This window comes from Gnatocerus cornutus, chromosome 1 (genome assembly GCF_029298725.1).
Source record: "Gnatocerus cornutus isolate USDA-ARS CGAHR chromosome 1, icGnaCorn1.1, whole genome shotgun sequence".
NCBI classification, from domain to species: Eukaryota; Metazoa; Arthropoda; class Insecta; order Coleoptera; family Tenebrionidae; genus Gnatocerus; species Gnatocerus cornutus.
The window spans coordinates 32,911,079-32,935,152 of record NC_142233.1 but is presented as its reverse complement, the minus strand read 5'-3'; the positions used below and the strand labels follow the sequence as shown (position 1 = coordinate 32,935,152).

General features: G+C 41.8%; 2 protein-coding genes across 3 annotated transcripts in view; one reads left to right on the top strand and one right to left on the bottom strand.

Moving 5' to 3' along the window:
• B4 (imaginal disc development protein B4) overlaps positions 1–24,074 on the bottom strand; it is a 110,408-nt gene that overhangs the window by 32,284 nt on the left and 54,050 nt on the right. The window lies entirely within an intron of this gene.
• Positions 4,784–24,074, top strand: part of LOC148181862 (nucleolar protein 4) — a 72,800-nt gene continuing 53,509 nt past the window's right edge. For both annotated transcript variants that reach the window (XM_088043069.1, XM_088043063.1), the window contains exon 1: positions 4,784–5,351. In XM_088043069.1, the coding sequence (XP_087899195.1) occupies positions 4,887–5,351 (465 nt within the window). In that variant the 5' untranslated portion in view covers positions 4,784–4,886. The remainder of the gene's footprint in view (positions 5,352–24,074) is intronic.

Sequence of the window (24,074 nt, the reverse complement as noted above, 5' to 3'; positions counted from 1 at the left end):
CCATTGCTTCCTAAGTTATACTCGTATGGCAATGTTAAGCAAACTGTAAATTTTGCCTCTGACCTCTAGGTCTTGTAACCCTCAATCGTCTATCACAGAGCCAAAAGCAAAAGCTGGATTTGTCACTAAAGACGATATCTTACTATTCCAGAGCACAGTGCTGTTTCTCTTGGCTCCACTGCAGTTTATTTGCCTATTGTTCTCTTGTGAGAAAAATGCAAAAATGAAGACGGTAAGCCTGAAGTCCAAATGAGAGTTTTCGGCGATAAATTGTACTCATGGATATTCTGTGGTCTATTGCTCTTATCCAATTTATACCAACAGCTTGTGTTGGTTCTGATGGACCCTCAAGTGCAATTTGTGTTATGAGGCGTTATTCGCGATTTCCAGTCACTCTAGGACGTCTACTGAATCTACTTTCTAAGTCTTCCTCTTGCCAGTCCCTCCCTATGGGTCTGACTGTTGCATGTGGTCAACCCACTCGTCTGCCAATTTTTTGGAATGTTAAACTGTCCTCCAACATGCCAATATTTCGACCTCGTTTAAAAGGCTTAAGAAGTTGAAAATATGTTCGTCTTTGAACTCATAAAGATAACATTTCTTTCAGAGATAACGGATTGCCTTCAAAATGTAATCATTTATTAGTTTTAAGACATCAACCCTTTTCGCCAATTCTGGACGTTCTATATTTAGTCCTTCATGGTGGTTCTTTTTTTTAGGCTTATGAACGCAACAATTCTGAACCAAAATTTTGAAACTAAAATTTTTTAACTCAAAAAATAATCAAGTAAAGACGAAAAAACGGTAGCCAATCCCGAGGCAGAACAGTATTTGAAAATCGGTAACATACTATCATCCATTGGTCAGATGAACATTACACTCTTGTTGCCTATGACCGTTTACTCCACTTCACGAATAAGCTTTCGGAATTGGTTGTTATTTTTTTTTCAATTGACCATCTGTATCTGTCGGCACCCTCCCTTGTTCTATGGGGCGCGAGTTCTGGGACACTCTGTATATATAAAAGCTCTGTGCACTTCCACGTTTGTGAACTGAGTTCTTTCCGAAAATGTCGCTCAGCTCGCCGCCCCCAATATCGTTCGGCGTCTCGCTAGAAACGAATCGTCCGGTGATAAAATTAATTCCGTAGATTGGATCTCGCCTCCTGGTCGGATGCATGGGCGAGGGGCACTTAATTACATCCTGCGGCGGGCGAACGTGCGGAGGCGGGGGAGCGGTGACAGTGGCGACCATCTGCTTAGTGGGGCACGGCCAGAGCCGTCTTTCTCTCGGGTCGGCGTGTGTGTATTCCACAATTAGCTAAGTGCAGGCGACAACCGCCTCTTTTAGCTCGGAATCCGACAATCACCGCCCGCCTTTATGCCATATGGTCGAGATGGGCCGATGGATCGATCGATTCGCTGACGAGGCGCAATTCACGGACGAAACGGGGAAATAGAATCTAGATTTACTGCGTAGATACTGATCATTTTTTCAACCCGTTAAATTCCCACCCTGTCTTGACCAACGACATTTTTCCTCCGGAATTATCATTATCTTCCCCCGAATATTCGTAATGAGCGGGGTCGCAGTATAATTTTCTATTAATCTGTACCCTATTATGGTGTCCAGTCGCTTGTGCGGACCCTTATATCGCCAGAACAATAGTTCTTCGGAGGGAGGACAAGGTCCGGCGTGGTTCTTCGATGCTGAAGGCTGGACCAGTTCCGCTGAATTAATCTCGCGCCGCAGTAACGGTCATTGATTATGTGCTATGCGCGGGCCTCTAACGGACTCTCTGATATCCGGATCCGGAGGACGACTTTTGGAAGGAAAAAAAGAATTAGCGGTTGGGCGGTTCAGAGAGGAAAAAAGTTGAGATAATTAGAGAGAGGATGAATGGGATTTAGTTAAAAGGAGGTTTTATTAATTACAAAAACCATAAAAGTGGTAAAAAATACTCCAAGATGAAAAAGAAAGAAGAATAAAGACCTCTCCTCGTCTCTCGATATCAAAATGATTTTGTTTCTAATAAAAGAATTGGCAGAATATTTTATAATTGGACAGAGTTATGCAAAATGGCTACAACGACATCAATCGCCAACTAACTGATAAAAAGCAGGCCATGACTTTCAGTAAGAGATTGGCAACACTGAATAAACAATCCGTTTGAGGTTATTGTATATAGTTCAGCCACGTTCGTCTGAGCCACCATAAAATCATAAACATTTGCGGGCGACCGCAACGGGACAGCTCGTGGTATTTTCAGATTTACGATGACGACCAGACAGCTGGCCTGTTTGGGGATGATTCTTATATTGCAGGGTGATTTGGTAAATAAAGATCAGGTAGATATTTTAAATATTTGCAGATTGGGTTGTAATAAAAATTCTGTATTATACAAATGAAAATTTAATCCTCCACCTCGCTTTCGCTATCGTCACTTTCATCGTTTACATGTACAATAATTTCAGGAAATTGTGCTTCTGACAGATAACTATTTTTTATATTAACAACATGGTTGCATTACCTTGAATAAATTTGGAGCAGTTAAGTAAAAAAAACTTCAAAGAGTTGGCTTTAAGCTTCTAACATGATGCGGTAGCTTAGTTCCTTTATTATAGAAACCTAAAATCGTTTGTTTTTTATCTAATGGGGATTATTTTTCTCTGTCTTAAAGAAAACGTAAAGAGTAATAAATAACGTTATTTAACTCATTTTTGACAAAAATTTGAGATTGACTCTTATGCTTATAAGGTACCGAGATGTTCAGGTACATACATAAACCCAAAGTAGATAATTAAGGACCGTTAAATGTCATTTAAAAAAATACTAGGGAATGAAAGTTAAATCAGTGGTGGAAATGCTCGTTACATTCAAATTAATTCGGGGTGCTACCCCCCACTAAACTTTTACATTTTCGTATCTTTGCGTTACAACTTTACTTAGTTCGTTGACCTAATTAGGGCCAAATGTAAAAAATTAGATAGTTTACTTTGGAAAAGTTGCGTCAACCATATTGTTAATATAGAAAATAGTTATCTGTCAGAAGCACAATTTCCTGAAATTATTGTACATGTAAACGATGAAAGTGACGATAGCAAAAGCGAGGTAGAGGATTAAATTTTCATTTGTATAATACAGAATTTTTATTACAACCCAATCTGCAAATATTTAAAATATCTACCTGATCTTTATTTACCAAAGCACCCTGCAATATAAGAATCATCCCCAAACAGGCCAGCTGTCTGGTCGTCATCGTAAATCTAAAAATACCACGAGCTGTCCCGTTGCGGTCGCCCGCAAATGTTTATGATTTTATGGTGGCTCAGACGAACGTGGCTGAACTATACCGCGTATCGCATTACGAAACGTCATTCTTAGTCAACGGAATGTTGTTCTAGGTACAGTAGACTCTCGATAATTTAAAATTCAAGGGACCTGGCAAAAAGTTAAAATTATCGAGAATTCAAAATATAGTGTGATTCAAATAATCGAAAGAAAGAGAAGAAAAAATTGTAATAGACGAGAGTTTGAAGGCAAAAAAACAAAAGTCAGAATAAACAAACCAATCAGAGAAGAGAGCGTAAAATCCACTAACTACACTTTGAAGAAATATTGTAAAACTTATGTTTTGTAAGCTATGAATTTTTCTGGTGAAACAGATTTATACTACGACTTAACTTCCAAGAACCCTTTATTTAAAGTCAAAAAAAAATTGTATTTTAAAGTTTTCTGTTTTTTTTTGTCCGTCCACGCGAGAGACTTCAAATTAACGAGTTCGGGAGGGAAAAATTCAAATTATAGAGTGTTGGCAGAAAAAAAGTTCTAGATTTTACTTCAAATTAACGAGGGGACCAAAATACATAGAAATTTTTCACTTTATTGAGAAAAATCGAGGGGACCGGGGACCAAATTATCAAAGTATAAATTATCGAGAGTCTACTGTAGTCAGTTTAGGTTGCAAGTGTCCACTTTGACAGTTCCTGGTTATTTCTATATTTAAAGTTGACATCATTATCTCCCAGAATTTTGAACGAACTGTAACACCGCCATTGCAACATTATCGAGAAATTCAAATTATCGAAAGTCAACTGTATTACTTTTCACCCGTTTTCCAGTGCTACCAAATTAAGAAAGAAAATCATGACCCTCCTATTTTTTTAAATAATCCTATAAATTAAGAAAAACATAATAATATAAAAAATTATACCTTTCGGTACAACCATGAAGCACGTTGTTGCCACAGGGATCCAATTGCAGACGATAAACTGAAATGTTATCTGCCCTTGCTTGAACAATGATTTGTAAGATAATTTAAGTATGTTTTCTATGTACTGAGTGTTATCTCTTGCACTTATAAACAAAATAATAATAATAGATAATGATAGTTTCGCTCTATATTTAGTTGCTTTTGCTTCAGTTTTGCCTTTTCTTCTAATAAATACATTTTTATTTTCTTTGTATTTTTTGTTCAAATTTGTCAATTTTCGTTTGTGTTGAAATGTCGGTCAAGTGAGCTTAAACAGTGCAATTTTTTGTGTAGATAGCGTTAGCATCTCGAAACAATTACGCAATGCCGCGCCGCCACCTCCGACTGTCCATTTATTACACATCGACAGCGCTCTCGACCGCACCGCTTAACGGCGCCTACTGCGATCCGTGCACGGGCCGTTGTGTCGGTGGTGGGGATAACCGGCGTAGGGTCCCGCGACCGTCGGTGTTTCACAGAGACGCGCCAGTACGGGATAGCCCGGCGTCCTGATCTTATCATCGTATCGCAGCAAGCGTTGACTCGCGCTCACTAGATCGCGACGTGTTGTTTCGAGCGTTAGTGTTATGACCGGCGGCTGTCAGTGACAATCGACGGTGCGGACGTGACGGACATGGCCACCGCGATGTTGAGCGAACGCGGCGTGCGTACGAAGAAGGCGCCCAAACGGAAAGCGCCCACGCCGGCGCCGAGGACGCGACCGGAACAGAATAACAACGTCAAGAGGCAAAGGGTCGACAACAAAGACGATATGTTGGCTACGTACCAGCCGTGGGTCATACAGACTTATGGGGATTTGGCAAAGACCAAGACCATCACGCTGAAGAAGTACGCGAGGATCTTGAGGACTCTGAGAGGGGAGGAGATCGTCAGCGCGGACAACTCCAAGTTTCGCTTCTGGGTTAAGGCGAAGGGGTTTCACGTCGGGAAGCCCCAGGGGTACGAAGCCAAGCCGGCGGATGCGATCGTGGGGAGGTTTAGTGTTTGCGACGCCGACGAGGGGATCCCCGCCGTCAACGACAAGCTGGCGGGGTCGGCCAAGGATCCGCCGCTCTACGTGCCCAACGCCCCATTTAAGGTAGCGTACTATTGGACTGCAGTATAACGTATAGAATTCGGCCCAAATTTGTGCCGAAAATATTATCCCCATCAACTTGTAACTGTCGAAAAGTCAACCTCGTCAAAATCAAGTGTGCAGAAATACTTTTCAAAACAAATGGCGGCGTTCTTATTTAGGCATTTTCAATTTTGTACCTTCGATTAAATTAAGCTATTGGTCCAACTGTCATTTGTTTTGTTAATTTTATTTTTGAAAATTTTGCCGTTGGATTAGGGTAACTTTGCTGATACTTGAAACAGCATTTTCTGTTATTTTGATTGTACCGCGCGAACAAAAGTTGGTTGTTTTAACCATAATGTGGCCGCACCCAATTAACGCTGTTAACTGAAAACTTATTATGTACAACAAATTGATTTATAATTAATTTTTGGTATGTAATTAATATGTAATTTTAGCACCAATGCAGTGTTTTCAAAACAATTAAATTACATGAATATAACTAATTTTACCACCACTGGTTGTATTTTTCGCGCAAAAACTCCAAGGAAAGTCGAGAAGGATTAAATCTAGTCGTCATGGTGACCAAACACCGTCATTAACTCTGGCGGTCATTATTCCCTTCGTTTTTAGCACGTTTGTTCTTTAAAAATTGACGTTTGCCACCTGTCAAACTCCCCTGAGCGACTATCAGCCATTCCATCGCCTCCTTTCGATTTTTCGCCGCGTCCCCGGCCGCCTGTGATCGCTCTGTACACATCGCGTAATCCGATAAAAACAATAACTGCAAGGCCGCCGCCGACGTAACCGCCCCATAATGAAAAAAACACGTTTCGTGCGCGTCAAATTAAACAAATTCCAGCGAGATAGGCGACTTTATCGCACGGCTAATGCGCAACACTAAAATCGCGCGATGATATTTTAACGACTCAATCCGATCCGGTTTCGATCCAGGTTTTGATTGCCCAACAACACGAAACCGACCGGGACAAAGAGGAAAACCGATCGAGAGAGAAAAAGATTTATCGTCGGCAACGGCTAGGGATATTATTTTTTAGCGGCACTCGTCTTCCGGTTAATTATATCCGCCACGACGGATGTGTGAAAACCGGGATGACGTCAACGCACCTTTCCCAATTAAAATATTTACGGACAGGGGCGGCTCGGGGGATTTCAGAGACGAAAAGGATGAGGCCTCTTTGTGCAATTCCCGGAGGCTTCGGAGACGCTCACAATTAATTGCGACGGGAGAAAAAAATTTGATTTGTTCGTATTAAAGATCGGACTGGCTTAGTTTCAATTTTTTATTCCACGCCAGCTTGATTGAGGCAAACTTTTCAAAATTAAAAAAAAACAATTTAAAAGTGTTGCTAGCTCTGCCTGCGTGACAATTCGAGGCCATCGTTGCTAGGAAGGTCGATCAATGATAGTTACCAATATGGAAACTTTTTCCAAAGCCCCCCAGAATTCCAATTTTTTTCTTACGTTATGTTCCCCATATTGTTCAATTTTGATACAGATACAAAACACTAAACGCAAAGCAAAGTTTCGCTACGCTTCTTGGTTTCCAACATAGAATTATTGTTTTTTTTTTCACTTTGTTGTCCGTGCCCCAAATCCCCCCGCGGCCACTTGATGGATTACACCATAACCGAAATCTTGGCAAATATTTAAAAGGGGATGAGAGTTTAATTAAGGCGCCGCCGCCGCCGGAAACGGTCACTCGGAAAACAACAGGTTCACTCATAGGGAGTATCGATCGAGGGGAGATTTATTACGCCACGTACAACGAGATAATGCGGTTTTTTAACCCGACAAGAAAAAGGGAGTTAATTCGGGAAAGGCGTCGCGACGCATGGCTTCATTCCGATCGTCGAAACCATCCACATAAAAAATGTAGGCGCCCTCCCGGTTAATTATGATTTCGCGTGTAACATGTCGATCTTTCGTTCCGCCTCCTCAGATAACGCAAAATTCTCATGCTTTCGATTTCCCCCCTAGTCCGTCCCTGTGTGTCGCAACGGCGGCGGTTCTACGTGATCCGGGACCACTTATCGCCGCCGATCCGTGTATCGCTCCGTGCCATGACTGCTCGCATAGAAAACCCGCCGCCGCCGCCGCTCGACTCTCTCGTACACATATACGCTCTTACGGCCGCCGCCCCCTTATCTAAGCCGCCGCGATCCGGACTAACCACGCGTCGCTTTATGCGTGCGTTAGGACGAGTTTTTACGATAGTTGCAATAATCGCGGTGGCTTGGATTAATGGCCGCGGGAGGGGAAGTGCATCATTAACCAATCACAGTCCGAAACTTGGAATTCGTTAATTATGGCGCCGCCGCCGAAAAGACGTGCCAGTATGTGTATATACGGCACGTATCACGTCACCGCACGACCTTTTATTGTTGTTGTCGACGTGTTCATGACAAGTACGGGACTCAGGTCACAAAAAGATGGGCGGAGGAGGAGACCTGGAAACGTCACGAACAATGCCGCCGCTCTACCTGCCACGGTATCTAGAGGGCTGGGGAAATTTTTTGCAGTAATAAACGTCAACAGCGAACAGGTGCTACACAAAGTCGCAGGTTGACGGGCGATAATGGCCGCAGTAGGGGAGGCGGCGATTAACCAACACGTGACCAGGTAAAAGAAAAGGGGAAAAGTCACTACATTCGAAGTAATGAAAAAAATACACGAGAAAGAAAGGTGGGAGCGGTGTCACGGCACACTTTGACGGTGACGATGACCGCGCTTCGTAGAATCGCATGTTTACGCATCAGCATAACCCGTAATGGTTCCATTTTTCACTATAGATTCTTTCATCTTCAATATTCCGCAATAAAGTCATAATTCACGTGAGCGCGGGCCTTTTAAAGGGGCGTTCGCCGTCTCCGACAGCTGTATCCTAATGCGAGAACAGATTTAATTACGTCGCAGCGGCGGCGAAGTTGAGAGCAACTTATGTCCAAAGTAGACCGCCGGATGACGTCGCGATTCCTCTTTGAAGCGCCGCCTCCGCGAGAAATAAATAGCTCGCGCGACGCACATAACTAAGGTATTTTAATATACTTAGAAGAGGCCGCGGGACAAAGGCATAGATTGCCGCCGCCGACGACAAAAGACGCTAATTTGCAATTTCGATTCGGGATCTTTTCTTTTCGGCGCCGGGACGCGTGTGGGGATTAAACAAACTATTTCTTTGCAAGAGGCGCCCTCCAAATACCTAGTTTTAGTGAAAAATTACGTTTTTGGGGCCGCCGTCCTTTTTTTAACGTTTTTGGAGACACAAATAGGCCTTCAAAAAAGAAACTAGATATTTTTTTTGTTTACCGGTTGGTATCGCACTGTCATCAATTGACACAGGAGTCTGCTGAATTATTTTAAAAGAGGTTAGAATGTTTATTTCCAAAATAATTTCTAGGAGAGCAACCTGAAAGAGTAAAAGTCACAAGTTCAGAATTTTTTTGTTGATTTTTTAAATTTTGTTGACCAAAAAATAGTGTGGATCACACGTCCGAAAATGTCTCTGGAAGTCTTCGTGTTGCTTAGACTCGGCTCCGCCTCGTCTTCGCAAAAAAGAGCATTTTCCGGCCTTGTGATCCAAATTACTATTTTTGAAAATACGCATAAAGAGGCGTCAAAAGAGCCGCTAATTTGCAATTTCGATGAAGGATTTGTGCGTCGTCGTCCGTGCTAAACATGTGTGGGGTATTTGCTTAAAAACGTCCCCCCATTTGGCAAATATCGCTTTATCAGTGATCGTCGTCGCCGTTGCGTCCGGACGATTGGGTTGCCAGGAGGCATCCCGCTAACCATAAAAAGACGTCGTTCATCGCATCGTTCGCCTTAATTTGGTCGGATTCCGTGCGTAATGGCGTGTATTAGACTTCGTTCCCTCCAGTTCCTGGAACCGGTCGCGAATTATTAAATAAAAAATGAGATACAACAAAACTTCCACTTGTCGAGGCCCTCGGGGAGAAGATTTATGATCCATGTTTATGGGATCGTTTTTTCTTGTTTTTCGGCGTCCGCAATTCCGTCCCGTCTTTATCAGATGATAACAAGGTAATGATTTATCCCAGTCTTCGCCGAATTAATTAGATAAAATCTACCCTTTTTTTCCTGGTGGCCACCCTCCCCATAATTGAACAGTGGTATCAAATGTTGCCACGCAATCAATTCCCCGGGAAATTATGCCGTAAACAGGGTTAAAAATTATCCAATCATCACGGGAATCGATGGAACGGGAATTTCCTTTTCACGAATTCTGTTTATCGTTCCCCTACCGATTATTTTCCGAAATGGATTCCAGTTTGGAAATTCCTCCGGACACAATTCGTTGATATTCGATACATTCGACGTCTATCTTGCATTTTACACTCGAGCAGATCGAGAGCTGATCTCGTTACGGGGCTTAACGTTCAACGTGACGCGTCTTTCGAACGTGCCATGGAGGCGGCCGCGCCCCCCACCCACTCTCTAATTAATGGCCACGAAAGGAGAGGCATCCGAAAACGCATACATCTCATTTTTTCAGTCTCTAATTGCCGCCGGATAGAAAAAACAGCGCCAGAAGAGAGAGGGAAGCATCCGGGGGCGGCGGGTATTGTGTTTCGCATCGCTGATGCGATGTGAACGCAATAACGGGCCGGGCTGTTCGGTGCACGCAATGAAGCATAAGCGGACACACACAGTCCCCTACTTTCTGTTCTACACCCTGAAATGTTCACAGGGAGGAAACGAGGGTGGCGTGTGTATGACGCAACCGAGTGTCAAGAGGGGTGAGAATGACGACCTTGACGATGATGTCGGCGGCGATTAAGTACTTGTGGACGGTCATTAATCTTGTGGACGATTATCGGAATCTGTTTTCGGAAAACAATAATGGGCGGCGAAGGGGGCGATTAAAAACGCATCATCCGGAGGACCGATTGTCACTGTTTCGTCTAGGAGGTCGGGATATTTCGCGTAATCACTTATTAGAGGCGGCGGCGGCGGAGGAAAAAACGAAGAGCCAATAAAAAATCGATATTTGAATCAATCCGAGCGAGGCGAAAAAGGGGATGACGACGGTTGGGAGGTTAAGTGGCAGAAAGCAGTCGTCGTGGCATCACGGACGCCGGTGACGGAAGCGGGATAGAAGAGAGAAGTGGAGTGGGTGACAAGGTCTCAGTCATCAGCCGCCGGCTGTGAAGCAGTTCCCGCCGCTACCCCGCCGCCGCCCCCGAGCGCTCGGCACAAACAGCCGCCTTATCAGCGACGCGGCTTTGTGATCTGATAACGAGAGGCGGCAGCATATGTGGAATCACGAAACTGTCGGATAGTGCGAAGCTCACACCTTCCTCCACCCGCCCCTAACCTTGTCATTAAATCCGGGAAAAAGCCGAAAATCACAGAGACGGCGGTCTCATACTTACGGAACGTGATTGTGAACTAAAACCCTAATATAAACAGAAAATCCGACGGCGGCGGGTCGACCGGGGGCGTGAGACCCCTACACCTCTCGACCGCCGTTTTAACAACCCCCAGATCGAACGTCTCTCCACCCGGTTCCGGCATGGACACGGAGCCGAAGCCAATTTAGCGAGCTCTCGCTACCGATATTCAAATTCTGCACTGTAATCTCGCCGCCGCCGCCGCCTACCGGATATGGATTTATGTCTTCTTTGTTCGCGACGATATGTTGATGGTTTCAATGAGTGAAAAACGAACTTTTTCTCGACCGCCGCCCCCGGTATCCAACCGTGCAGCGCAATCATTAACTTTAGCATGTCCAAATGGCAAAATCAATGCAATTCGGGTTGCGGTCCGGCGCGTTTATGTGGGGCCCCATGACGTGATGTGCGCCCCGTAATCCGATATCTATATGTATACACGACAAACATTTCGGTTATGTCGCCGCCACCGATTCATATCCACTTTATATCGTATTTCACACGTATTTGGTTCCGGAGCATATCTGCACGCATCCATCATTGTTATGACGGGGGCAGCGGACGTCTTCTATCCGTTGCGATGCGATAATTGGGGGCAGATCGCCGCCGCTATGAACGATATTTACGACGAGATAAATTGCCACGGCTTTTTCGATAAGGTAATTAAAATACGATGTCAAAAGCGAACGTGGCAGCTGCGAAAAATTATCTAAATCTCAAAATATTACACATACACACATATCAATCATTTACCCTTAATTTAAAAATTAACGATTAAATTAACCCCATTTGGATTTCATATGTCAAAAACAAGTGTTGATCATGGTTTTTGATTATGATTATACGGTTTCTTGTAATTGATCGTAGTTGGCAAATACCGTTAATCAGAAATTCGTCAGCGACTTTTTGCCTGTAATTATCGTCTCGTCGCTCCAAGTAGATCGCAGAAGAGGCGTCGGCGAGCGGCGATTGTCTCTCCTTCAACTACTGTTAGGACAGTTACGCGATATCCATCTAATTTGCATGAGTCGCGTCTTCAACGAATTACTGTCCCGTACACTATCGTCAAAAGTGTTCTTTTTCGCTCGCCGCCTCCGCAGCGCCTGCTTGAAATTCTGGGTATTAATTAGCGGGCGGCGGTCCCAAAGCGGCGTGCGTTATCCTCGTCCCATCCGGCTAATGCTAATGAGTACCGTGCGGGTGACAGATCGATGCTCGCATAACCTGACGGTAGCGTGGGGGCGGCTGGTGCCCTCGTTATCGGCTCCTCCAACGCCGCCTTGGTTAATCACCCGTGAGCCGCTGTTTACCCGCACGCCGCCGCTTTATAGTTTGCCCCCGGTTGTGTGTGGCGGCGTTCGAGGATTATTATAACTCTACCGCACCCATACACACGCGCGCCTTGTTTACTCCTCCGAGGAGCAATTACCACCGGACGATGGGCGGGGGCGAAGGGCCACAACATGCGGCCCTTTTAAAAATGGATGCGACAGCATGCTATCGATTCAGGGTTATGAAAAATGTTGGGCCCATGGTGCAGCAGTCACGCGAAGGACGAGATAAAGTGCGCGACAAAAATTATGGATAATGACCGTGACGTATTCTAAGGGAGACCGGGGTAATAATGATCACTCTAAGGTCTTTAGCACCATAGCTACAAAACTTTTATTTTCATAAATCTACCACTTATGCGGTAACTTTGACAACAAGTGTACTGCAAGTCTGCCTAAAAATGCATCAAAAATTTTGCACCGTTTTCATTAAAATAGTTATTAAGTGCAAGACTCCAAAAGGATCATTTTACCCGTGGACTAGAGGTAAAATGATCCCTCGGTTAGGGTAAAATGATTTTATGAGTTAAACAAAAGTTAGTGAAAACAGTGAATATATTTAAGAATTTAGATAAAAACTAAATAAACTTAAATAACAAGAAGTTACAACGAAATAGAGACTCTTATTGAAGACATAAATGAACATCAAAAGAATTACATTTTTTTTTGTAAAAATGAAAAGCTTTTCTGATTTTAGAAGTTTTCAATTCCGCCAAACAGAAATTACAAGTGAATAAATTTTCTGTTCGTCTACTCTTGCAGATTGATCCCATGATGAGCCCATTTTTGGCACACACTGCAACTAATCCAATCCTTTTCTTTTGAAGAGTGAATATATTTTTTACAACAAAAATACATTCTAAAAAGATTCTTTCTCGCGCTTTTGTGTTTTGTCAAATATCATACAATTATTCATATTAGAGGGAAAATGATCCCAGGATCGGTTTACCCAGTACCTAGTGATCGTTTTACTCGTGCTATAAGAACAAAGAACATAATCCATAAATTTACAACATGCAATGTTGCAAATGAATCTAAAAAAAATTGAAAGTTTATTATTAATCCTTTAAAACATCACCGGGGTCATTTTAATTCGAAAGGTAAAATACACTTGATTAACCTAGAAATGCCTAAAAAAAAATGTTAATTTTCTTATTTTTGTAACTTTATTTTCTCATAATGATGTTAAATGAAAGTACAAATAATAATTTTTAACTAGTTATTTGCGCTTGATGCTTAATTAGGGCGTCTTTTTAAACGGACAGAACACAGAAGCTGTAACAAATGAAAGTAAAATGTTTAAAACAAAATTTTGCTGAAAACAACAAACTAACTCTTGACATGATACAATTTAAAAATTTTGTTGCAAATGTGTCATCATAAGCAAATTTTTACTCAACAAGTAATCCGAAGAAACTTGCCCGAAAAGTTTGAGGTGTATTTGATTAGCCATTGGTGAAGTTAATGTAATAATTTAACGTTATTTACCGAAATTAACAGAAAAAAAAATTGACGCGATCTATTCAGAAAAGCTAGGTTTTATTTAATCCTCCTAATAATAAACCTTCGCTGTGTGTCCTTTTAAAAGAACAGTAGGCATATCTGGGTTAAAAAATGCCTTACCTTAGAACGAACCGAGGAAAAACACAAATATCGCTGTAATGTTTTTGAATATCCACCGAACTGCATGCAGGTGCTTGTCTGCAATATCCGCAGGATCAGCAATTTATATCATTTCATTGATAGGTGGAACTAAGGCCAGTTTAGGAATTAAAGGGAATCATTTTACCCCGGTCTCCCCTATACAACGTAATGAAGTAAAAGCACAATGTACACATATAATTATTTGGAGTGGCTTTTTCCGTACAAGAAACTAAAAGACAACTGGGAATAGCAGCTAGCCTACCTACAAATGAGAGTACAGTCCGTCCGCAGCTTTTGTGGTGCAGCGTAAAACCGGCGCTTTTTCCTCCCCGGTTTCGCTTTCGGAATCCGTCCGTTATCACCGCTGCAGCAGCACAATTCCGTAGCGAGCACATTAATTATCGCTCGCAGCGCACACATGGTACTCGCCGGTTTTTTTCAGGGCGATTATAGGCGTCGTCGGCGAACCGCGCCAGACACAGATTCGCAAGCTGCAGGCTCTAATTGACGATCCTGCTACACATGATCCATTCCTGCTACACACGATCCGTTGGCCGCCTGCCATGCTAATGCTTCACCTCCGACGAGAGGATATTCAAATTGCTTTTCCATATTCAATTCGGGACCGCTGCAACGACACTCGGAGTCGGAGATTTCTCGCGATAAAAGAATTATAAAGTGGAGCGTTCGTTGCCGAAATTAGCCGGATCAATTGATCGACGCGATTTTTTCTTCTCGAACGACATTTTGACGGATGGAATGGAGAGTTATCGACTTTCTTGTTAACGCGAAGGAAGGCTCAATCTCGGATGTCGAGAACCAATAATGTACAAGTTTTAATTCGGCGGACGGGATTATATCAACATCAGCGTGTTTAACGGTGCCAAGTTGGAGACACGCCGGAGACAGGTTACAACTTTGGGGAAGTTGGATCCATGGGATGATTTCCAAGACAGTGGGCGACGACGAGGAAAAAAATAGACCACACAGGAGCTGTTTCAGGGGCAACTTGTACCAAACTGACCGAAAAAAAGAGTTGAAAACTTTTTCCGAGAGGACAGTCGTTGGCTCATCTTCAGTACATTCAAGTAATAAGGAATAGGAAGATATGTTTTGTAGCTTCCGCAATGACAAATCAATACTGTCTCTACGGTTTTTTGAGAAAAAGAAACAACTGCGCTTCCTTTAGTGGCGAAGAAACACACTTATTTCATACAAGAAGCGTTTTTCAGCAAAGGAACGCTTTTTCAGTAATTTGTAACCTCTTTTTTATTTGTCGACGAAACAACTGCTCACTTTACCAAACCGCCCAATTAGCGCTCATTTCCCATACTCGTCCTCTCGAATCTCTTCATGTACCACAAACTGGTTTGTTTACCGTTCACCGTTCCGCACGTCATATACCAGAAGCGACCGAAATTTATGCCTCCGCAACGTCCTCTTTGTTTCTGACCATTTAAACGATAATCACTCCGTTATAAGCGATCGCGAGACGAAGATAACTCCATAAAAAAGCCGAGATGAATCTCCCACAAGTATATGCAAATGCGCTAAATCCCGGTCTTATCTCGGCGCCCGTTTCCAAATAATCCCCCGCATGTCATTACATGTAGGTCATCAGATCGCAACAATAAATCGGTTAATTCTCAATGAAAGAGAAGAGCAACGGCAGCGAGAAAATCAGTAAGCAATCCACGGATCGACGGTGGTGAAGAGGCGCAAATCCCTCCCTCGCTCACAAGGGCTGGCGTCGCGATGCGATGCCGGCGTCGTCATTTCATGAATGAGAGAGCCTTGATGCCGCGGGCGCCGATACGCGTCGTAGCTTCCGTCGTAATCTCTGAAAGCTTCCAGAATGCGGCTGCGGGCTCACGGCGCCCGGGACGACTTAATGGAAAGCCTTTGTTATTATGATATACGGGATGTTATGCCTGATGCACTGGATGAATACTGAACGCGCCCGACCTACTTGACCGACAAATTTCAACGACGATGCTCGTTGTCTCATGCAGTTTTGAAATACAAACAAAATCGAAGAAGTTGCGCTGATTCCTGGAGAGCCCCTCTTTACCAAGACGAGAAAATTGCCTGCTTCCTACGTGTTTAGGCTCCCCTAAGCTGCTGCGACTGAAATAATACCTATGCCGTCTTGTTTTCAAAAACCGCTATAATTGTAATTAGACTTCCAAGGCTCGGAATGCGAGTACCGACGAATTGGTTGAGGAGAGACGCCGCTCGTCTATTGTTCTGCGTTTTTAAGAGCTATTTCGACTCGAATGAATTCCAAGTCATTTGATTTTAAGACGTTTCTAGTAGGAGCATGTGGGTGCAGCAACTGCAAAAAGTGGTAATAATGCTTCTACGTGTTCTTTTGGGGTCGTCCTGCGCTCATCGTGCGTGTCTGCGCTTAATTAAGCCCTCGTCCGTTGCGGAAGCGCGCCCCACTCGCATTTTTGTCCGATGCGCCGCAATTTGAGGGTCCGTTCGCTCCGGAATGTATGAATAATAACTCCACAGCCGCGCTCGCCATTAAAACTGCATATTTATATAATGCCCTGTCACACTTAATGCCTTCGTTTGCATTTTCCGTCGCGCGGCCTTTTCGGCTCCCCAAATCGATTTTTCGTGATGTTTGCCGACCAACATTTCGGTACATTTGTTGAATAAATGTCGTTGTCAGAAGGGGAAATCGGAGCGTATTGAAAACATATCGTGTGCAGCGACGAGGCGAAGGATAAGGATAAAGGATGGGTAGCAGAGCGGCGGCGGCGGTAACGGGCGGCAGTCGGTGCCGGTGATAATCTAATCGGGCGCGGGCTGCAATCCTCCCTAATGACACGCTCGACGCGGCCAGGATATTGCGTTGTTGGTTTCCATCCTCTTTCGGCACGGTTTCGCCTGATGGCGAGGGATTCCTGTTTTCGCTTCACGGCGAAAGATTAAAATGGAAGAGCGGGCGATGGAAAAGACCAATGAGGCGGCGGAGAAGAGAAAGATAAATAATATATTACGGATGTTTTGCATTAACGTTGCCACGACCAAAAACAACAAACGCTGCTCTTTTACCATTTCAACGCGTTTTGAGGTTAATGCTTCTTGCGCTAATGTATGAATTATGAAGACGGTAAGATATTCTCTGCATATTTACTAAATATACACAGGTTCGAAACGGCCCTGCACTTTCTGACATCTGTCATCACTGTTACCTACCTTGTGTTGGAGATATCTATTTTAAGTAAAATTATATAAACCTCATTCTTCAATTATTATCAAAGATCACACCGGGACGAATTAAACTGGGAGTAAATTGCATTGAGGACAAAAAAGCCCGGGACGAATTGACGGGGGCAAACTGTCGGGGACGAACTGGTCGTATCCCTTTTTTACATGTTAGTACCGACAACTGTCATCACTGTTATCAACATATTTTAAATTCCGCGGCCGTCATGTGGTGGATAGTTTAGTAATTACGGCTTTGCGAGTCCCGCGAAAAAAAACAGGAAAAATAGGTCATTTCCATGGCCCAGTCGTCGCGTTCCACCTGTCAGCCTCTCAACAGACACCTTTCAAGACGACGTCGCGAGTTGTAACCCCAAATCAAACCACCCCTTCCCTGAAATTTCCATTTTTCTTCTCTTCACGCACTCGCGAGTCACGCAAGTCGTCGATTGTCACGCCCCCTAGGTGGTAAATCCCCTAATTATCCTTTAATCGCCCCAAAAAACGGAATATCGAGCGTAACCGGACGCGGTTTTATACGTGTTATATTGCACCGTGCCCTCGAATCCCGCTTTTAATGTGCGCCGTTAGCCGTGCAGATTAAATTTTACGACTTGGTACATTTATTTGATGGCGCAGAGCGTCTCTTCGACTTGTCTTCCTGTTGTGCTAACAGGCGCGTCCGTCGCGACACTGGCTGCTGACGTCGGAACGGAACTTGTTGGCGAGAATATAAGATAGAGAATAAGGTTATTTTTAGGGTCGGGATTAATGGTAGGTGTCCCGGTCATCATATGCGGTCGTAGAATCCAACTAGCTGCGCCGCAGAGTGGTTCCAAATGCTCATTTTTTTGGACAAAAATCTGCAACTTTTTTATTTAATAATCGTAGAAAGAAATAAATTAATAAATAATAAATAAATTAATAAAAAATTAATAAATAAAATTCAATTGCCTACAAGAATTTTAAGGCATCATTTGCGATGTTACCAATTTTTTTAAATATTTCCGACATTTAATCTTAGTTAAATACTAATGTAGGTGTGTCAAGACTGTTCTAAATTAAAATCGGTATTTAATATTATACGACAAACAACATTATGCAACTTGAATAAACTAATATTGGTCACTCTTGTAGTGAATAATTTGAGCCTTACCACTATTATTATTATTAGGAAAGTTTTTTCATCTTTTTAATCTTGATTTGATTCTATTATAATAATAAAATATATTTTGAAAAACTTTTTTCTATTTTAGGTCTTGTTGATATAAAAATTAAACGAAACAATTAATATGTTCTACACATACAGGTGTCCCAGAACTCGCGCCCTAGAGAGAAAGGGCTTCTCGGGACCGGAAAGCACGGATAGTCAAGTTGCTAAATAAACATACGTTTAAGGCAACAGAATTATTTGGAACGTTTTTTTAATTCAAAATATGTAAAAACTTTAACAAAATTTATCAACATATCAATTTCAATTCTAAATGTTGAAAGTAGTTGAAACAATCAACTCTTATCAGCCATATTACATAAAAGTAACTATTTTGTAGTAAAAAAGATCTGATCTTACATTTATTTCTTTTTTGGCCGGAAAATTTTTCTGCCACTTTCAGTTTTCTTAATTATGAAAAAAATTGCAAAAAAAATTATTTCAAGCATTTTTGTTAATGTTCGCAAACATTATTCTTTTAACTCATAATTTTGTTTTTGCGCTCTGCACTGACTTAAATCTCATTAAACCACACCGACCGTTTCTCGTGAAATTCCAAATTTTAAGTTTTCTAACATTGGAAGCAAAAGTACGGAGCAATTGGTCTTGGATTTGTGTGTTGTTTGTAATGCACGAATAACACTATGTAACAACAAAATAATTATGTAATTTCTCATATTTATCATTAGAGACTGAGGTACTTTTTAACATGTCATCATTCGTTTTGCCGAAATCTCGTTATTTTAAAAGAAAAAAAAAATCAAGATTTTTTGTTTTCGCTGTTTTCCTCACTGCGAATTAAAAAGTGGGGACAATATGACAATGTAAATTATTTGCGGATCTATTTATAGACGTAGGAGGATGTTATATAACAATTAAATAAGTGAAACTCAAAATAATTTCCTCGACTTAATTTTGAGAAGCGTATAAAGTCTATTTCGGCATTAAAATCTCCAAATTGGCTATGTCAAGGGTACAAATTTGTTTTTGTGGAAATTACCCCTCGAGTCTAAAGGCATGGTATCTGCCAATAACATTTACAAATCCTAGTATTTGGAGAACTTCAAGATCATTTCACTAACTGTTATTCTGGGGTTGCTGTTATTTTCCATTTGCTAACAGAAACAAAAAGAACAAAATTTGTATTTTGAATTTTTAACGTAAAACCGCATTGTACCTTTTTTGTTAATTGGTTTTTTAACACTATTATTTTATTTTATGAATAACTTTTGTCCGGTTTGGAACCACTGTGCGCCGTGAAGGGGGTTGTGGACGTGGCCCCCGCGTTTTATGCACATCGGACCGTATCGTGTGCGTAGCGGCCCAGAGAAAGATAGCGCGTCGCAAGAGCAAACAGCACATCTGCCGCACCAGGGGAATGCTAATAGCGGAAGCGGCGTGGGGGCCACGGAGCACTACAAGTCGCCGGTCACGGTTCCACGAAATATCCGTCCGGCCGAATGTGTCGCACGCATTTCATATTAATGCCGCTTTACCAGGGCCGGAGCTAGCGAGATTTCTCCGTTTCGATCGCGATCGATAAAAAAGAAACGCCAATTTCCGAACGAGTGACGTATTATCGTTGAGCCGTTCGATCAAGCTACCAGGACACGTTCGGGAGCGGGCGCATTGTTGGCGGAACGACGCGTGTTCAAGGGGCCCTTATACATCCGCTCGCAGGCACGCTTTTCATAATCAAATGTACGTATTTACAACGTTCGGGAAAACTTAACCTTTTACGAACGAGAAATCTTGGGGTTTTTGGGAAATGGGGTGCGACAGGGGGTTGGTGGTACTCCCCTGCTGTTTCCGCAAAAATCCCCGTGTCATCGCATGTTGGCGAGGCAATCGACCCACCCTTGTGATGTCGAGGGGGCAACCGACGCTGTTCTGTTCCAACAATACGCGTGCAGGGGCGGATTCAAAAAGCATTCTCATATCACGCGGGCATACTTAACAAGGTTATTTCAATCCTAATCTTATTTTTTCCGTTCCTTTCTATTCATCGATCCTTCCATTCATTGCCGTTATTAAAAACGTCAGTCCCACTTCTAAAAGCATTTTTTGAATTCTTAGATCCATCAGGTTCACATTTTGAGACATTAGAGGTCATCAAGCACCCTTTGCCAAGTAAAAAGCTTCAAATTCAAACTGCCAATTTCGACATTTCAATTGGAGTTTTTTTTGTAAAAGAATGACAGATATTAAGTTTGATGGTATAATTTAACAACCTCTAAATGTGTTTTTGTAATTGAGCGTTGATGTAAGACACTAAAAATTTAATTGAAAATTTTCCACCTTTGCGCGACAATCGCATCGCCTGCGGGAAAACAATAAAATCCCTTCATACGTAATAAAAACATAATAAAAGTCATTAATTAAAAAGAAAAACGTCAACAACGTAACACGACCCTTCCTGTTTTTGATACCTTGATAATTAACCCTTTTCCAAAAAGCCGAACTACCCTTTATTGATCAGTTTTTTTCTGTTTCAGGTACGTCCATTTCCCCCCATACAGGACGACAGCAGTCAGGTTTGATGCGTGCCATATTAGATCGATTACTCCCGTCCCGGAATCCCCGGAATTTGTTTTTTTTTATTCCATGTCGCTTGCTTGTTTTCCGCCGCCGCTGAACCCGTCCTTACACGATTCGACGTGTCGAAACTTCACTCAGTCAAGAAATAGGACGGTGTGGTGGCGGCGGCGGCGGTGCCGGCGGCGTAATTAAATCTTGCTCAGTTCACGTTATGCTCCACCTCGTTCGCGTCGGCAGTAAACAACGCGCCCTCCGGGTTCCGCTATATCATACGGAATATGGGCAGAGACGGCTGGGGGTGGGGGTGGTGATGCACACGAGAGAAAAAATTGTCTGGCTGGTTGTTTGCGTGGGCTTGATTCGAACGATTAATAAATCGATTTTTGACTAGGAAATGACCGCAGCAAAATCTCACGCACTGTCATCGCCTCCGTTATTAGTTTCTTTGCGCCGCCTCCTGTTTACTCGTCCGTGGCGCGTCTCAACCGTCGGCCTACTTTGATGCCATTCCTTTGAAAGCGTCGGATTGAGAGAAGAGACCGAGTTTTCAACTTTGCTCCGGATTTTTGTTCGTTCGTTTTCCGTCTCTTTCGCCGCACCGCGACTTTAATGAGACGCACGTCCTCCGATCGATCGGAAAAAGAAAGAAAAGAAGAAATGTCTTGTTCTTATCATATTTCTCGAAGACGTGTAAGTAACCGGGAGCCAGCTAATGCCCGGGGAGTAGAGGTGATTAACATCTTGCAACAAGTAGTTAATAAATCAGGAGGATATCATCGCCCTTTCCTACTTATACGGAGTTTCGTGCGCACAGAGGCCCAGAATGTATTACCGCCTCACAGTCTTACCGCATAAAATATTCCGACGGAACCTTATCTGCGATGGCGAGGCGCACCCGAACGGATTAATAAAGAGCCGAGATGGACTAATTACAGATGGGAAAAAGCGGCAACGCTGAAGATTTACAACGAGGAATTTATATCCGATATCTACACCGCGAAAATTATTTGTACCTGGAAAACACACAATAAAAAATTTGAATCTCGCGCGTTTTGTTATCTGATCGAACCTCCCATGAATTGATCCAATCAGCCCCACTGAACAGCTGCGTAATTGCGCGTCACCCCCCGTATGCAAAACCGCCCCGTGATTACACATTCGGCATTTTAATGGTCACGTCGTCGTCGTTTATGCGTTTCGGGCGGCGGCGAGGCATCGAGATCGTGATGTCAATTCTAATAATACAACTTGATAAATGATTCCGGACTTATGGCGTGATATTAAGCCCTCGGGAGAGGCTCGACGCCATAGATCATGACGCGCACAACACGAGATATTCGGTGGTACAAATACGGAGAGCAATTTGCACACGCCATGGATGGAAATTAACTTATACAGGGCGGGAAATCTAGACGCATACTGGATCGAAAGCGATCAAGTTGGCGAGTGAAATATTCTATATCGCGTTATAGGGTGATTTAGCATTTTGTCAATAGCCGGATGAAATGACATTCACTCGGGCTAAATTGGACACTTTGACGTTCAGTTTTCTGCCAATCTGAAGCGGAATCAGATGACATATCATCATCACCCAAAGTCTAAGATAATTTCTGTGGCTTAGTGCCAATCTAAGGCCAATCTCGAAAAACTTGGTATTGAGATAATAATTGAGGCCTGCAATTCCAAAATTGTAAGTGCCAATTTTACAGGAAACGAAAAAAACCGTTTTATTCCTAAAGTAACCAATACCATAACCTGAATTAAATTTATGTGTTATTGTAATGTTTATTAAAACCATTCCCGCCAAAGAAAATCGAAAAAAAGTTTATCATTAATGTTTAAAAAAAATGTTAAAAGTGGGCAAATTTCCAAAACGTTGTAAATCGATCTACTAATGCGAGTCAATACATTTTAAGTCCAGCTAAGGTGGACACTTTCTAAAAATTGTTTTTCCAAAAGACGATTTATATTGTGTTCTGCTATTTTGCGACACCTTTTAAAGAGCTCTTCTGGACTTGTCTTGGTTACTGGTTCGATTTTTAACTCGATTTTTGCTAGGCTTTTATTTAGGACTTACAACGTTTTGACTTTCAAACTTGATTAACTTCAAATGTAGCAATGTTTAGCAAAACCACTTGCAGCAAGACATAGATTTGGCATTATACTCCCAAATTCAAAAAAATCCTGTTTTTGCGTAAAAAATCTTTTGTACTTTTAATTCACATTTATTAATACTACATATTGAACAAATGGACTCCAAAAAAAAGAATTAGATTGGCCCTTTCAAACCTGCATATCTGATGGAATCGTGCAACGTAAAAACTGTAATCTCAGAAGTTTTTTATTGCGTTTAAAATAAAAAATTTATTAAATTCTAATACAATTAATTTTGACTATAAAATTTACATTATGGGTTATTTTTTTAAATAAAATATAGAAAAAAAAACACGAAACTTAATCTAAAACATCTTATGCAGAAGAAGATTACATTAAACATTAAACCATTTATAAATCCCTTCCAATAGAGTTGAGATAAGGAATGGCAAGACTCTTTAAATCATTCACTTTTTTGGAAATTAGTGGCAACGGTGTGCTATGTAAAGTTTTTATTAAAACAATTTAGGGCAAGTTTTTTTTATTGACGTAATCTTTGTAGATCTAAAATTTTAAAAGTTTCTTTCTTATGAATCTTCTTTATAATTTATTTTGCCTAGATTTGCAGTATGAAAGTGAAGCCATTTAATAAAAAGTCAATGAACAGCAATTCTTTAAAATTAAAAAATATTTTTTTGCATGTTCAATGGCATTTTCTACGGAATATTTCTTGGTGATGCTCCTAATTAAGTTAAATTCTAAAGCGAAAGACACAAATTTTAGAAAAATAGATTTTTAAAGCGAAGCAAAAATTTTAGACATATCCTTCACTAAAGATCGTAACTTTGGTTATTTTAGTGCTACACCTATAAAATTTAAGTAACTTTCTACTTTTATATTGTGTATTAACTCTACCAAATTGCAAAATTGTACTTTCAAAAACACAACTTTTAGCAATTTTAATTTGTAAAGTAAAGGAAACACTTCAGACATCTTTCATGGAAATTCGTAATTTTAGTAATTTTAGTGCTACAGTTGTGAAATTTGGGGAAGTTACTATTTTTTATTCGTGTGTTAACTCTACCAAATTTCAAAAATGTACCTCCAAAAACACAATTTTTGGAAATTTTAATTTTTAAGGCAATTCAAAAATTTCAGACATCCTTCATAGACATTCGTAATTTTGGTAATTTTAGTGCTACAGCTATGAAATTTAGGGAAGTTACTATCTTAAAGTCGTGTATTAACTCTACCAAATTGCAAAATTGTAAGT